This window comes from Chelonoidis abingdonii, chromosome 2 (genome assembly GCF_003597395.2).
Source record: "Chelonoidis abingdonii isolate Lonesome George chromosome 2, CheloAbing_2.0, whole genome shotgun sequence".
NCBI lineage: Eukaryota > Metazoa > Chordata > Testudines > Testudinidae > Chelonoidis > Chelonoidis abingdonii.
This window is the reverse complement of record NC_133770.1, coordinates 102,594,995-102,612,403: the sequence shown is the minus strand read 5'-3', so window position 1 is coordinate 102,612,403 and position 17,409 is coordinate 102,594,995. Positions and strand designations below refer to the sequence as shown.

Sequence of the window (17,409 nt, the reverse complement as noted above, 5' to 3'; positions counted from 1 at the left end):
ACCATGCCCCTGACAGGCAGCCCCCTGTCCTTTTCCTTATCCATCCAAACATCTTCTCCAGATACACCATACTCACCCCACAACATGGCACAGTCCCCTCAAAACATAAGCCAGGAGTTTCCCACATTTCCCCAAGATCTCAAATAGTCCTTAAGGCCTGTGCTGCTTCCTCCTTCTACTGGCCAGGAACGGTGAATTGTGGCCATTGGGAGTTGCATGTAAACACTGTCTCGCGGCCCACCAGTGGATTACCCCGACAGGTCGCATGCAGGCTGCAGGTTCCCCACCACTGCTCTACGGCCAGGTGTCTCTTGTAAGTCCAATTGAAGAAAGTTGGAGAGACAGGAGCACTGGCCCTGCTCCCTCTAAAAGGGCCAGTGTCAGCTTGTGACTGTGTCTGCTGAACATTTCTGAGGCAAAAGAATCCATGTTCCTTTAAACTCATGGACCCAGATCTTCACAGGGATTTAGGCACCTAGCTCCCACTGAAATGAAGGAGAGTTAAACCTCTAAAATCTCTGATTATCTGGGCCATGAAACTGTTGTGACAACTAAGCCTGCAAATTTACCCAAATTGTGAGCTCAACTGTAAAAAAGTATGTGAAAATTCATACAATGTTACAATAACTTATAACATTTATAGGGAAAATGTGTGAAAAGGAGAGGGAATAAACTATTAAAAAATTATGCTTGTTAAAAACAGGAGATGTGGAGCCAGACATTAATGAGCTATATTGATATGCTGGCTATTAAGCCTAATGGGTGTACAAAATAACGAGGAGATGGGTTATTCCACCCAACACTCCCTTTTGGGTTCTTAAAAGGAAGATTCTGTAGGGAAAACAAAGAAGAACAATTGAAAAAACAGACATAGGTTAATGGAGTGAGTTTCACCATACTGGTTGCCACCCCCACTGTCTCCTGGGTCCCCAGGCCACCTACATGCTAATCCTCAGAAATGTCCTGACCAGACTGGGCCAGAGAGGCCAGATGACATCAATACCAATACCAGCTCCAGCTCAGTCCCAAACATGGTTTTGGACTTTAACAGCAACAAGAGGTTGTCTCAGATTGAGGTGTCAATACAGGTGGTTTTGGAACAAACTGATAAATTAAACAGTAATGTCACCAGTATCAGCTAGTATTCATCCAAGAGTTCTGAAGGAAATCAAATATGAAATCAAAGAACTAACTAACTAAGGTACGTAACATATTATTTAGTCTCTGCATCGGATGACTGAAGAATAGCTAATAGAAACCTTATTAAAAAATGTGGGTGTTATGAGGTGATCCTAGCAATTACTGGCCAGTAAGCCTAACTTCAGTAACAGGCAAACTGGTTGAAGCTATAGCATGGATCAACAACCTTTGGTACACAGCCTGTCAGGATAAGCACCCTAGTGGACCGGGCCGGTTTGTTTACCTGCCGTGTCTGCAAGTTTGGCCGATCGTGGCTCCCACTGGCCATGGTTCACCACTCCAGGCCAATGGAGGTGGTGGGAAGCAGCAACCAGCACATCTGTCAGCTTACACCACTTCCCACCTCCCCCATTGACCCAGAGCATTGAACCACAGCCAACGGGAGCTGCAATTGGCCGAACCTGCAGATACAGCAGGTAAACAAACCCGCCCGGCCCACCAGGGTGCTTATCCTGGCAGGCCGTGGTGCCAAACATTGCCAATCCCTGAGCTATAGTAAAGAATTGTAGCCAATTTGTTTATTTTATCACCCAGGAGCTCTTTCTTGCTCTCCCAGTCTCTACCAGCACTGTGCTGTCCATGGTGCTGCAGTCCCTTTAGCCAGCCAGGAGCACCAGTTGTACTTTTGACTCCAGCAAAGAACTGCCTTTGGTCTGCACTGCAACTTTTTATACTAGCCTGCAACACTCTGACTGGCTAGCCCTTTCCAGCTTCCCCTGATTGGCTGTTTTCCTGCAGCCTCTCTGGGCAACTTGGAAGATTTTTCCACGACTCTTTTCCTAGGATGTGTGTGGCAGGACCCTGAGGCTTCCAGCAAGGTGCCTCTGAGCCTAGTCACCTCGTCACAGACTTGAAGAGAAGACCCCAGCAGCAACCACATCTGTTAATGACTGTCAGAGATTCATCAGCTCCTAGCATATCTTTGGGAATAAGAGTATGACTTCAGTCTTAGTCATTGCATGGATTTCTGTAGGATTTATACGTGCATGGGTAATTGTTACTTTACTTATTGCTTTAATAAAATGTATGGTACAGATAAGACTTAATACTTGTGATTGTGTGTGTGGTCACTATCCTTGGTGTTTGTGCTTTTGGAGTCTCCAAATTTGAGAAATGCACTGGAGGTGATTTTCACTCAGAGTTTGAAACTGTAGCAACAGAAGCAGAACCCATGCTAGTTTAATACAAAAATCACTACGTTCAATTTAAATTTTAAAAAGGCTACAGAATTATCAGACACAGATTAATAAAATATGTAGGGGAAGAGTCAATACAGCTGTTGTAAAGGGAAATCACATCTCTTCAATTTATTAGAATTTGAGTGTGTCAAACAAACATGTGGAGAGGGGTGATCCAGTGGATTTAGTGTACTTAGACTTTCAGAAAGCCTTTGACAAAATCCGGCAAAGTCTCTTAAGGAAAGTAAGCAATCATGGGATAAGAGGGAAGGTGCTCTCATGGATCACTAAATAGTTAAAAGATAGGTAGTAAAGGGTAGAAATAAATGGTCAGTTTTCAGAATGGAGAGAGGTAAATAGCAGGGTCCCCCAAGGATCTGTTCTAGGACCAGTTCAACATATTAATAAGTGATCTGGAAAAGGGGGTAAAGAGTGAGGTGGCAAAGTTCGCTGATGACATATTGCTCAAGACTGTAGTCTGTTTTCGATTTAACTAAGAGTTATAAAGGGATCTTACAAAACTAGGTGACCCTGGACAACAAAATGACAGATGAAATTCAGTGTTGAGAAATACAAAGTAATGCACATTAGAAAATATAATCCCATCTATACATACAAATTAAGGGGTCTATATTAGCTTTTATCACTCAAGAAAAACCTTGGAGTCATTGTGGATAGTTCTGAAAAATCCACTTAATGGGCAGTGGTGGTCAAAAAAAAAATCGATTAGAATATTAGGAAAGGGATAGATAAGGCAGAAAATATCTTAATGTCACTATGTAAATGCATGGAATGCCAGCACTTTGAATACCATGAACAGTTCTGTTGTTCCATCTCCAAAGAAAGGTGCATTAGAAGTGAAAAAAGTATAGAGAAAGGCAACAAAAAGTGATTAGAGGTATGGAACAGCTTCCATGTGAGGAGACAAGCACTTCTCAGTTTAGAAAAGAGATGACTAAGCAGGGATATAACAGATCTATAAAATCATGGAGAAAAATGAATAAGGAAATGTTACAGTAACTACTCACTTAAAGTCGTCTCAGTTAACGTTTCTGTCATAAACAGATAAGAAAAGTTAATAGCACAGAAGTACTTTATATCTCTTTGACTGTAAAGGGTTAACAAGTTCAGTAAGCCTGGCTGTCACCTGACCAGAGGACCAATCAGGAGACAGGATACTTTCAAATCTTGAGGGAGGGAAGTTTCTATGTGTGCTGTTAGAATTTGGTTGTTGTTCACTCTGGGGGCTCAGAGGGACCAGACGTGCAACCAGGTTTCTTTCCAATCTCCCTGATACAGGTTCTTATAGATTCCAAATAGTAAGTACTAGATAGATAAAGCGAGTTAGGCTTATGTTTGTTTTCTTTATTGGCACCAGGTGCAGTTTGCTGAAGCGATCAAAATGTGGTATTTTGCTGCCAAAAGCATTTAATTTGTACTTGAATACTTAGGGGAGGTATTCCCAGTGCTAGCTAAAAACCTGTACCTGATTTCCATTTTAAGTTTACAACAGATAAAGACAGAAAACAGTAAAAATTTAATTTAAACGTTCTTGTTTCAGAACCTGTTGTTTTTTATTCTGGTGTTGCAGACACTCAGGGGATCTGGGTTCTGGATTCACCAGAATTGGTGAGGAGAAAGGAGGAAGGGGAGATGAAGACTAATTTCTCTCAGTCAGGATTACTTCTCTCTGAGGGAGAGTCCTGGAGGGGAGAGAGAGGATGGGGGAAGGTGCATTTTCCTCTCTGTTTAAGATTCAAGGAAAGGGTGGGGGAAAGGGTTTACTTTCCTTGTGTTAAGATCCAGAGGGTCTGGGTCTTGGAGGGTCCCCAGGCAAGGTTTTGGGGGATCAGAGTGTACCAGGCACTGGAATTCCTGGTTGGTGGCAGCGCTACAGGTTCTAAGCTGGTAAGCTTAGAGGAATTCATGCTGGTACCCTATCTTTTGGATGCTAAGGTTCAGGGTGGGGAATTGTACCATGACAGTTTCATTGTTATGTTGCTGATCAATTAGTGAACATGCTTGTTTAAAGTTGTGCAATGCTCCCTTATAACATTGTTTGGCAGCTGCCTGCTTTGTCCACTGCTTGCAGAAAGAACAGCCTGTTGGAGCCAGGTGGGGGCTTGGAACCAGGGTGGACTGGCAGCCCCCCAGCTCCCCACCTGGCTTCACCATCTCATCCAAGCTTCACAATCATTGCTGTGTACAGTATTAAATCATTTGTTTAAAATTTAGAGAGAGAGTGGAGGGGGGCAAAAAATTTCCCTGGAACTTAACTCCCCCATTTACACTAATTCTTATTAATTCAGAGCTTTCCCTGAACAAGCGGCAGCCCTAGTTTGAGAACTGCTTATCTAAAGAACAGCCCAAGCCCATCTCAACTAACTTCTTCTCTTTTCTCCAAAAGGATAGTTATTGCCATCTTTGATGCTATCTAAGAGACTATCAAACAAGTGGGATTTTCCTTCTAAAAACTCTAGATAAAGGGAAAGGGGGAAAATGGTTTTGTTAAAATGAAATTATTTAATACTTTGGATGCCAAATCATTTGACTCTTCTCCTTCCTTTCTTAATCTTTAATAAAAGGATACAAACAATGTTCAAAGGCGTGTTTGCTATGGTATTAAGCAGGCTGAGGTTTCTGTATACCAAACCCCATGCCTTGTTTAAAACTGTGTAATGTTGGACAATGCCTGAGTTATGGTAACACTTTTGGACTATTTATTCCACTTAAATTAATACAACAGACACTAAGAATCCACTAGGAAATTTGGGTTCTTAAGACACGTATGACTAGCCCTCCTCAGCTCCCCATCCACCAGCATCATGGCTCATTTTACAGCAATTCTTTTTTTGGTTCTCACAGTGTCTGCACACATGAAGGAGTGAAAAATATCAGGACATTTTACTACTGATTTCATGTGCATTTGGCAATGCAAGTGCCCTCCTGAGAAGTACTAGCTCCTGTGAGAGGAATGAGAGAAAAAGGTTGCATAGAAGTGGATGTGGGTTAATAAGTCCATGCTGAAAAAACTAGGAGTGATAAATTCCATAATGCTTCCCCTCTTCTCTAGAACTGAAGATCCAATTGGGTAACCAAATTTTCAAATGAAAAACAAGACAGACATATTCAGGGAAGAGGGCAGTGCAAGGGATCATTTCAGTAATGCATCAAGGCATCCATTTCGGCTTCGGTCTTAGTTGTTTAAGGTGTGCAGTTGGTTATAGCAACAGAATACATATTTGAGTGGGAGAGTTTGGAAAAAGTAAAATGGGCAGGCTCTGGAAACAGAAACATCTCCAGTTTTTAGAAAATGAAAACTGACAAGGTAGCATAATCTACTGCTTTCATTGATGGATAATGTAAAGAAAATGCAGGTCTTTCCTACACTAATACTACCATAAAACTTTCCCAATTTAACTCACTTAGTATGTAAGAAGTATTTCATTGACTATGTAGGGCACCTATAGCAGAAGGGGAATTCCAGAAGCTATGTGGCAAAGCTTTCTAGAGCCAGGAAATCAGGGTACATGACTCTACCAATCAACTGGCAAACTATGCTGATGTCTCACAGTATACAGGGACTTTTCAGTTTGAAACAAAAGAAACTGATACCTTTTCATAGCATGTTACACCTGTTCCTGTCTGACAAAGAAATTTAATCCACAATACTTGTACACCCTAACTGCAGAAATGTAAAGTACCTAGCAATGAATGCTATTCTGTAAGAGAAGAGATTGATCTAAGTGCATGCAGTAATTAAATCTGATATAGTACTTGCAATATTTCCCATTCTAATTTTATGAAACACAGGAACTGAATGAAAATCAAACACTATGGTATTTAGTGGTCCTCTCTTTATTTGTTAGCTTAAACAACTCAACTAACTTAAAACCTTTGAACTGTTATGACTTATAAGCTATACTACCTGTATCCAATAATTGCACATGTATCAGCAATCCAAATCATATCAAACAGTCACTGCTTGTAGATAAATAGCTGATATATGGAACAACATTATTTACAGGTTTGTCCGGTCTGCTAAACTATAAACTAAATATCGCTCTGATGCACTAGTGTAACTCCAGAAGGAATCTATTGACTTCAGTGCAGTTATCTGAGATTTTCAGAGATGTAAGACAGAGCAGAATTTGTATACTTCTACTAAGAAAAGTTACATAAATGTATAATTATTCCAAGGAAAAGGAACGTAATATCTGATTGAAAAAAACAGTCTGAGCCATTGGCCTGTCCAATTAAGCCATCAGTCTGTAACAAATATAAACAGATGTCATATTTCATTCTACGCGGATTGTAACACTCTCCTTCAGCGACTACATGCTTCCATACAGACATTTCATTAGATTGCCTCAAGCACAGATATCCCAAGGCATCTCTTTTTCATTGCTTGCGGGACACTCCCTCCATAATGATATTCCAAAAGTAAATAAACAGCTGTCAAAAAAAATCATGAACACCAACCTACAGCCTACTCTATATTTTCCAGGGATTGATGCCAGAACACTGCAATAACCCACATGTAATTAAAAATTTACAGCACACTTTTAGCTCAGGACAAATCCTAAATTTCTGGCTCTCATCCTAGCCTTTGTCCCAGACACACAAGCACTTTTCCCTGTATGCCTAAGTGAACTCTTGAGCACATTTGAATTAAACATTTAATACATATGTCTTCAAAATCCATGTATAGACTTACATAAATAACTCCACCTTTAACCTGAAGGCCTGACAGGGGCAAGCCCGTAAAAACAGGAGACCAGACTCACAGAAAAATATTCTTAAGGTGTCAACATACCTACACTGCAACTATTCTCCCTATAAGCCAAATTACAAAGTGATACAAAGTAGAAAAGAGGAAGGGGAACGAGATCTTTGTTACTCTAGATTCAGAAAATAAGACTTGTTTTGTAAAAGTGTTAGAAATATCAAGGTAAGAGTAAGCTTGGAAAGTGAAAGCTCACAGTCACCCCACTCAACTCCAAACACAAGCTACATGCCTACTCCCTGTGGAGTCAGAAAGACACCTGCTTCTGGAATCTGGCTTTACTACATCTATTAATTCCAAAATAGCCCTATAAGCACTTCAGCCTATTCCCTAGCTCTTCCCTCCATCAGGACTGGTCTCAAACCTTAGCTGCCTCTGCCAGAGGGCTACCATATCTCCTGTTCAGTATGGAGCATGTCTGCCTGAGTGACTCAGCAACAATTAACTTGCATCTCCCTGCAGAAATCTAATACCTGCTAACAGGGTAAGCAAGCAGGAGAATCTTGTCACCCTGTTACTGTATATTTCAATTGAAAATATGACTTCCTCCTCAAGTATGTTTTTTAAATATTTTATCTTCATTTTATTTAAAAAAATTATCTTCTAGCAACACTACATTTTCATCCTAGCAGATTAACAGATTCAGCAATAAAACATTTAGGAATCCTAATGTTTCCTTCTGTACCTTGCATTTTTAAGCATCACTGGCCACAATGTACTAAAAAAGGAGGAATATCTACTGTCATGCTGCAGTGATATAATCAGAAGGCATGTTTACCCTCCACCTCAACTTTGATTCCTACATGCGTTTGATAACACTGGTCTACAGTTTTTGAGAAGTCATCTGCTTCAGAGATAAAATGTGGTATTTATTATGTATTTTGATGTGCTGAATTCAAATATGACAACTAAAACAACTGATTGGCTACTGTTTCTAAGATATTTAAGTTTTTACATTTTATGTCTATGTATATTGTGTAGATAGTAGACTTTTAATCATAAATTGTAAACCTAGGTCTTATCATGTAAAGCAACCATAAACACATGAAAATACTTCACCTCTCCTGTTTATGGAACACTTTAAAAATAAGCAAAAGGGTTATATAAATAAAATTTATTAGGAAACAAAAGGCAAAAAACTATTATGTACATAGTTTAGTCCTATTCAGTGTCTACTCGGCGCTTCTTGGCTTGTCTCTTGTATTTCATTAAATGGAGCATCTCTTGTCACTGTGTCCAGCAATAGTCTGCAAGCATTGATGGGCTCCATTTGCCCTGATAGCGTTTCTCCATTGTTGCAATGTCCTGGTGAAATCGCTCGCCGTGCTCGTCGCTCACTGCTCCGCAGTTCGGTGGAAAAAAAATCTAGATGAGAGTGCAAAAAAATGTATCTTTAGTGACATGTTGCAACCAAGGCTTTTGTATGCCTTGAGGAGGTTTTCCACCAACAACCTGTAGTTGTCTGCCTTGTTGTTTCCGAGAAAATTTATTGCCACTAACTGGAAGGCTTTCCATGCCGTCTTTTCCTTGCCACGCAGTGCATGGTCAAATGCATCATCTCGAAGAAGTTCACACGAATCTGAGGACCAACACCTTCCTTTATCTTAGCTTCACTTAACCTTGGAAATTTTCCACGGAGAGGTACTTGAAAGCTGCTTGTGTTTTGTCAATGGCCTTGACAAAGTTCTTCATCAGACCCAGCTTGATGTGTAAGGGTGGTAACAAAATCTTCCTTGATTCAACAAGTGATGGATGCTGAACACTTTTCCTCCCAGGCTCCATGACTGTCAGAGTGGCCAATCTTTCTTGATGTAGTGGTGTCATAAGGCAAATTCTCAAATCTGAACTTAGCGTCCAAAATTTGGGTACCTGCATGAATTCCTCTAAGCTTAATTACCAGCTTAGATCTGATATGCTGCCACCAATCAATACTCTGAGTGTTTGATAAACTCTGGTCTCCCCAAAACCTTCCCTGGGGACCCCCAAGACCCAGATCCCCTGGATCTTAACACAGGGAGAGTAAACTCTTTCCCTCACTAGTGCCACTCCTAGGCTTCCGCTCCCTGGGTTCCCGTAGAAGATCCTGTGCTTCAAACTCCATGAAACACACCAAGCAGGTTTTTTCCTCCCCCTTCCCCTGAGGCAGTACAGATTCATGCTCTGTAAATCTAACACAAAGAGATCCCCCTCCCTTCATTCCTCAGCCTTAACCAGAGGGGGAAAAAAAATCAATCAGGTCGTAAAAAGAAATCTTTTAATAAAAAAGGAAAAGTAAAGAATCATCTCTGTAACTTAGATGTAAATATTACAGGGTCCTATAGCTACAGACACCAGAGAGAAACTTTCCCCCAGTACCAATACAAATCAAAATAATCCCAGCAACTACACATATAAAAGTTAACCAGCCAGATCCACAATTGCAAATAGTCTTTATAATTGTTTTACTCTAAAATCACCTGTTCTTACTTACTATTTAAACAGAAACCTAGAGAGCCTGTAGTAATGTCTGGTCTCTCTCAGACCCCCCTGAGAGAACAACACACACAAAAGCTTCCCTCCATCCAGGTTTAAAAGTATCTTTTCTCCTGATTGGTCTTCTGGTCAGCTGTTCCAGTTCCCTGCTTGTAACCCTTTACAGGTAGAAGAGACATTAACCCCTAACAATCTATTTATGACAGCATCATTTTCATTTTCAGTGACCCAGAATTAGTAAAGTTTGACTACATTTATTTCAAAAGCATTTTGGCTGTAGAGCAGTGTAATTATGACCCCATAGCAACAAAACATTTATTCATGTGCTAAAGTCCAGCATTTTTCAATGAACTCAGGAACATTATTCAGTGACTCATTCAGCACCTAAGCACATGCTTAATTTAAACCACATGCTTAAGTTCTTTACTAATAGGGATAGACTACTTAACTGGGGCCTCAGAGGGACTCTTATTAGTCTTCAAGTGAATTATTTTTACATAAAACTTCCGTGTATATGTTGTTTACTCAAAAGTTTGTTGCTTTATAGTGAAAGGGAAGTCAATATTTAAATATATTTGCCAATTATGTATATTTCAAACATAATTATGATTGATAAAGCAAGATTTCCTCACATGGGATCATATATTGCCCTTAATACTCACACTGCACTCCCTATGACAAAAGTTTCATACAGCATGCAGTATGTAAACATCTTATTGATTTACTGTTGGAGAATTTTTTATTGCATTTGTGTATGTAGAGTTTATAAAGTCATTTGTGACGTGTTTGACAATTACTGCTGGAAAAGTTAAACCTAGAAAAAACCAGAAAGGTTCTTTTTCAGTGAAGGTGTCAATTTTTCATATTCAAAACCTGCATTTGCACATTAGGATTTGATAATATAATACAGAAATGCTACTTTGCATATTAGGTTTCTCTTCATTTGCATGCATCATTATGTATTTGAAACTGTAAGTAGCCATTTTGTGCTTATACAATGACACATTTTAAAGGTGCCCTTAAGGAGACCCATTTAAACATTGGCCTTAAAATGCCTATTTTTCAATGACCTGAACATATTATTCCATGAATACTTTAGTGCTAATGCATTAAATATATTTAATCTGCTTATTTGTGAAAATAATCTTACAATCGCTGTACTTTATTTCACAGGAGACATCCCATCACACAGGTAATCTATTTTGATGTGTGAAGGTTGTGGAATTAGAACTGTGTGATGAAGGAGTTTAAGTGCGCTATCACTAGGGAAGCCAGATTGCAAATATGAATGTTTTAATCAAGAATCTGTTAAAACAAGCTCTTTGGTTCCAGGTGGCAAAGTCCAAATCAAGCCAAGGTCAAAAACAGGTGCTTGAGAGCACAAATTAAGAAAGCTCATGGCAGCTACAGGAGATCCACACTGTTGCAGGAACACCTCTTGGAACTCCCCTTGGGTTTATAGAAGGCAGACAGCCAAGACACTGCTGCCTGTTGGATCCCTTGAGGTGGGACTTCCTATGGTCTGTGTCCAGAATGGGGTGTGGAGGACAAGCTGGTTACAACTGCAACGTGGAGGTGCTTCCTTCCTGGCAGCTCCCTTTGCCTGGTTTCTAGACCAGCTGGGCCTTACAGTTTGTGAGCTGGAGCCCATGATTGTAGTGCTGCTCAGGTTTGGCCTGCAGCTAGGCCCAGACCCATGGAACAGGAGTTTTCAGTGTGGTTTGAGTGTTGTGTGGGCTCACTCTCCCAAACAGCCCTTCCTCCTGGCTTCCACTTCTTACCAGGCCTAGGTTACAGTGTGGGGCTCAGGGTGCTACTGTGGGTGGTCAGTGCCCCCTCAGCAGTTCAGTATTGTGCACACATTAAGCAGAAGGCTACATCCACTTAGGTCAAACCGTACTAACCAGATGCAAACCAGTCCTATATATGGAGAAACAATGCACAGGCGGCTTTGTGTAATGTATTGCTTTAATATTAGAATATTTCCAAGTCTTAAATATTGCTAACATTACTAAAAATTGAACATGCCATGTGATTAGTTTCAACTTGGATCTTTAAATCTTATAAAGAACTTCTCCAGAAAAAAAGTTGTATGCTATACCTCCAATTTGATATGAGCTAGACAAATTCAGCTGTAGTTTTCAATGTCTGTTTAAAATACTAACTTGGTATTGTATTCAATGAAACTCTTTTCTGCTGCTTACACACACTAATGATACCCAAGAACAAACATGAGGGAATATTCAGAAAAGACATTTGATTTGTTTGGAAGAGAAGACCCATAGGGCCAAATTTTGAACACATGGCTTCTGTATGATAATTTGCATATTAATTGCATAGAAAATAGCAAGCACAAATAGTTTTTGCATGTGCACATTCCATAATATAGGAAAGTGATTCAGTGCCTATTTGGTAAATGGAAAGCCTCCCATCAACTCCAGTGGGCTTTGGATCTTACTTTGAATACGCTTACCAGTGCATATAATCAGTTTGGGCATGGAGGTCCAAGCACATGAGTTAATGCCCTTTGAAACACAGGCCTTCCATCTCCTTGGAATAGCAGATTTTTTTCCCTTGTTTTTGGCCAAACTGAGGAAATATACACTGTTTCAGTAAGGTGAAAGAATATTCTTCTGTTACCACCAATTTTGTAATAGATTAGCAGTATATTTAGTATACATTTATTCATTCACAAATAATGTTATATATATATAAGTTTATTCATTCAGCTACAGTCACCTACCATGAAGTATACAAGTTTAATGTTAACTGAAAATTTAAAAAACAAAACTGCTTGTTGGTTTCTTTTTAATTTTAATGAAAAAATGCACAGAGAGGTATATGTCTCACCATGCCAAATTCAGCAAAACGCTTAGCATGTGATTACTTTTAAGCATGTGCTTAAACCCTATTGACTTCAATGGCAAATCAAGCCCCATTTACTTCAATGGGACTTATACAAGTGCTTATCCTTAAGTATATCCTTAAGTGCTTTGATAAAGATGGAGATATTCCCATGCTTAAAGTTAAGCACAAGTTTAAATGTTTTGTAGAATTGGGCCTAAGTCCTCTAAGATCTTTTCCTTGTATTTATGCAATAGGACCTAAAGAAAAGAACAAAGTTAAACGTAATAAAAATAGTCAAGACCCATTTTCTCACCTTGAAGTATACAGAGTATAAAATGTTTACTGATTCTTTTCTAAAGTAAGATACTCCCAAACACCATTTTAATAGGCTTTCCTGTACCTCCCCACCTATACAACATTCAAAACACTGAGTTAGACAATATCTCCATTCCTACTTTTTACCATCCTAGAAATAAGGCCTCCTGTATCATGACTCACACTTTGAAAGGGGATATCACATTTCTATCCCGCAGGAAAGTCTGACTAACTTGAAGACAAAGCACATTTTCCATATGTATATACAGCTAAACACAGCAATTCATGTTTTCAGCCTGTTGTAAAAAGGGGGCAAATGAGTTGCTACTTCAGCTGAAATAATGGAATCGGTCATATTGCAAAAGCATTCAGATTCATATGACTTTAAATGCAGATTTCGTAGTGAGAAATTCTGTGCTGAACTGACTTGTGTTGAACACAAACAGTCACTGAAAACATGTTCTAGCTGAGAGAGGCAATGCTTTTTACAATAGGGTTGCTTTTACCTAGAAAAGGATGACCCAAAGAGTGACTCATCCTAATATGTTTATCAAGTAGGCAAATTATTTTTTGTAATGAAAATGTATTAACTGAAAGTTAGTCACTTTCTTCTTACCATCACATCCTTAAGCTAGGTAAAGTAGCAAAAAAAGCACTAAATTTGGATTTTCCATGTATTTTTGTCTTGTGATGACCTCTCCTGGTTGAGCTGTTCATTAGCCTTGATTCAAACAGTTGAGAGAGAGTTTTGATCCCCTTTCTGTCTATTAAATCTTAACCAGAAATATACCATATGAAGAACTTATTGATGAGGTTTTGAAAATATATTAACCAAATTAAAAAGCAAACATGAACAAAGGAGAGTTATGGATAATGCTATATTAGTTTCTTGTATTCAGTGCATGCTTATTATACACCCACACTCAGATTCCCCAGTTCATCTTTGGGTTATATTTTATCACTTTCATAACATGTTTATTTTCACACTGACACATATATGGTCAGACTAACTGACAGGCATTTCAGTGAGAGAGGCTTAGTGAAAGCACAGAGAAAATGAAAACTTAGGATCTAATCTGTGAAACTAGAAGGAAAATGAGAACACGGGGTCCAATTCCGCTCTCACCGAAGCCAATGGGAATTTGTCATTTATTTCCATGGGAGCAGGATCAGACAAGGGAATAATGGATACAAGTGTCTTATGCAAATATTTAGTATATTCACAGTACACCAAACTTATAGTCTGCTTTCTAGAAATTAAGATCCTTTATACTCATGTTTTCTGTAGTGAAACATTGGAGATATTTTTATGCTTTTAGTAGTGGGCCTAAAGCAAAGTTTGGGTGGAAAATTAGTTGTATACTAAAATTATAAATATTCCTTTTATTTCATGAAGTCTATCAATCCTCCACAAGCCAGAACCAACAAGAAAACTGAGGCAATTGGCTTCTCTTCAAAGAGTATGGTCATCAATTCAATTTACAACTAGTTGTAGACAACAGAATTAAAAAAAAGCAAAATAATCAGTTTTTATATCAAAGTGTGCAAGATAAATATCTAGTTAGCTGACAGACATGATTTATGAGCGCGTACTCTAGAACCATTTCACTAGCACTGGGAATGGCAAGTCCTATACTGTTTCTGAACAGAAATGAATGCATTTTTCATATGCTATCATGTTCACAGTCTTGTTGCCAATGGTAAGGGAGATTGATATCTGTTTGTAGCTATATCTCCATTGACTATAAACAATCTACATTTCACTTTTAGTGAAGCAAAAAATAAGTGCGAACTCTATACTCTGCATAAGGAGTTGTGTATAGTGCTCTTTCAATTTAATACACTGAGTATCTGCAAAGATCAGTGAGTTTTTTTACTTTTTATCATTATGATACGTATGCTTTATCTGCCTTTTTTATTAAAAAACTTTTAAAATAACAAACTTTTTCTAACATTAAACATATGCTCAGTGTGTAAATCAAATACTATGACAATTTTAAGATACTGAATGTTGGTCTCAAATTTAAACTTGTAGCAGAACTATAAACGTTAGCTATGTCATTATAAAATACCTATTACCTAAAACTGCATGGGAGTTTATGTCCCAAGAACAGAATTATGGTAACCTAAGTTGTGTCTTTTTCTGAGTATTCCAGTTATGCACAATGACCTATTACAGAGTATGAAGAAATCACATTCAGAACAAAACTGAGATGAACAATCAAGTCAAAAGTAATAACCTGTACTGGTGTTGCTCTGGAGGGAAAAGGGAAAAACAGCTGAAGACTATAGCCTGAGAGGCTTAGGATACAATACAGTGTCTGTTTCTCTCTCTGGTTAAATACATATAATGGTCTAAATATATGGTAAATCCTGGGACAATCGCATTAGATTTTTTTTTCTTCCAGAACTGACCATATGATGTGAGGAAAAAACAGTGAGTCAGGTAAGTACAGTTGTATTCCGGATCCCAAACCAAACAGTTCTGTTCAAACCCACAAAAAAAAGAAATGGAGATCCTATCATCTCCATACAACATACATTCCAAGACAATTCGCTGCTTGATCCACAAAATGATCATATCCCCCCCGCAAAAAAGTGTCACATTTTAACATGTTCTTATCTATAAAAAAAAAGGCTGTTTTCCGCATGTCTCTTTTCCCCCGCTAGAGCCGCAGATCCTTTGTAAATGCTACACATCAGGTCAGTATCTATTTTAAAAATACCATTCAAAGGCACGTTCTCTGCATCGGCTACAGCGAAACAACGAAATACTTCACACTGACATTTACCTGCGAATATTTTGCTGCAAACATAGGTAATTGCAACATTAAAGGTTTAAATGCCCCCACTGAAATCAACGAGTGCGCTGTCATTATTGGCAGCAGGATCCGGTCCTATACAGGTGCTTTGCTCTCAAGTTCAGCATTTTATTTTCTGATTAACTATTTCGCTAGCACTTCACTGTGAGGGAAGTGGCTGGTCAGCGCCAACATAAGTTGGAAAGCAAAACTTCACTCCCAAGACAACAGCATCTTGCCTCAGCTCCCTCCAGACAAGCCACCAGCTCTTTCCCTCCCCTCAAAATACCGAAGCTTTTTATTCTACAAAATACACACACAAAACTAGTTGTGCAATTTGCCCACGTCTCCCTTTTCCTTCACACAGCTGTCCAGTTCCAGTACTGGCAGATCCCGATTCCCAACCCAACTAATTGGGAAAAGAATGTCAGGTCCATCCTGCAGACCCAGCTATCCTGTACCGGTTCCCAACTTTCACCCTCCACTACCACTAGCATCACCCAAATCAGCTGCACCGCTGACTGGTTGAGGGGAACGTTACTTCACATCGGCGCCCGCACACAACAAACCAAACAAGCCCCAGACACAGAAGCCTCCCTCCCGAGTCACCGTGGGAATCTTAATGCGGAGCTGAACGTGGGCAAGGTTCTTTCCAAAGGGTACTCACGGGATGCAGGGAGCGCAGTCCTGGCTCTGCAGCTGATGCTGCTGAAAATCCAGAGGCAGAGGGCTGCCCTGCAGCCGGCTCGGGGAACCACAACCATCCTTCCCTTCCCGGCTCCTTTTACTCCAAAGGCCAACCGCAGAATAGCTGCTTTCCTCCACTTTCCCTCCTTCCCTCTCTCTCTGCCGTGAGGAGGCAATGGAAGGGGGACGGGGCTTTACCTTGCGCTAGAAGCCAACCCCCACTTCGCCTCTGGGTTTGGAGCAGCACAGGATAAGTCCCAGTACTTTTCTTTCCCTTCTTGCTGTGTGCGCGCCTCCCTTGGACAAAAAAAGGGGGCAGAAGGAAGACCCAAGGCGAGGGGCGGGAAGAAATAAGACACAAACAGGGGGAAGGGAATGGGGGGGCCAAGAGGGGAGGAAGGGAGCAAAAACGTTGGTGTTGCTAATGCAGCTGCTGCCGTCACTGCAGCTGAGCCCTTCCTTCTGCATAGAGCAGCGCTGCTGCGAGACGCTTGCAATAGCCTCCCTGCTCGGGTATATATAGCCCGTGCACGCACACATACACACGGACCTGGAGCCCCGCGCACACTCCCAGGCGCGCGCACGCACACAGAGCAGGCGGCTCAGAGCCTGCCTCCTCCTCCCGCACGCCTCTCCCAGCAGGAGGAAACACCGCCGCCGCCACTAGCGGCCGCTACTAGGGGTTTAAAAAAAAAAAAAAAAGGAGGCAGTGGAATATCCTCCCCAGCCTTCCCCTTTGCTTCGCTCCCTTCCCCGGCTCCACCGCTGGGGCCCTTGCTCTCGCTTTCCCTTCTCTGCTTTTCAAAGCAAAAGCAAAAGGCAGGCGCTGCGTGCGCCCTGAGCCATGCAGCTGTGAGGCGAGGGGACTGGGGAGGCAACCGCGCGCACTCAGCCTGGAGGTGGCTGTCCGTGGTGATGAAGTTGGGCGCTCAGGCGCCGATGCTCGCAGCGCGGCGCCTCCCTCGACTCCTTTTCCTTCCCCGGGCCAGTACAGACAGACCACAGCCCTCCTCTGCCTCCCGGCTGTGCTCCCCTTCGCGCGGAGATGGTACAGGCTCGCTGTGCTCCAGCCTCCTGGGATCCCCAATCAGGCCTGTCTTCCGAGCGGTCCTAATTCTGAGGG

General features: G+C 40.7%; 1 protein-coding gene across 1 annotated transcript in view; it reads right to left on the bottom strand.

Moving 5' to 3' along the window:
• CNTNAP2 (contactin associated protein 2) overlaps positions 1-16,432 on the bottom strand; it is a 2,322,964-nt gene extending 2,306,532 nt beyond the window's left edge. The window contains exon 1 of the mRNA XM_075062605.1: positions 16,267-16,432. Coding sequence (XP_074918706.1) covers positions 16,267-16,363 — 97 coding nt within the window. The 5' untranslated portion in view covers positions 16,364-16,432. The remainder of the gene's footprint in view (positions 1-16,266) is intronic.
• Between the last annotated feature and the right edge of the window lie 977 nt (positions 16,433-17,409).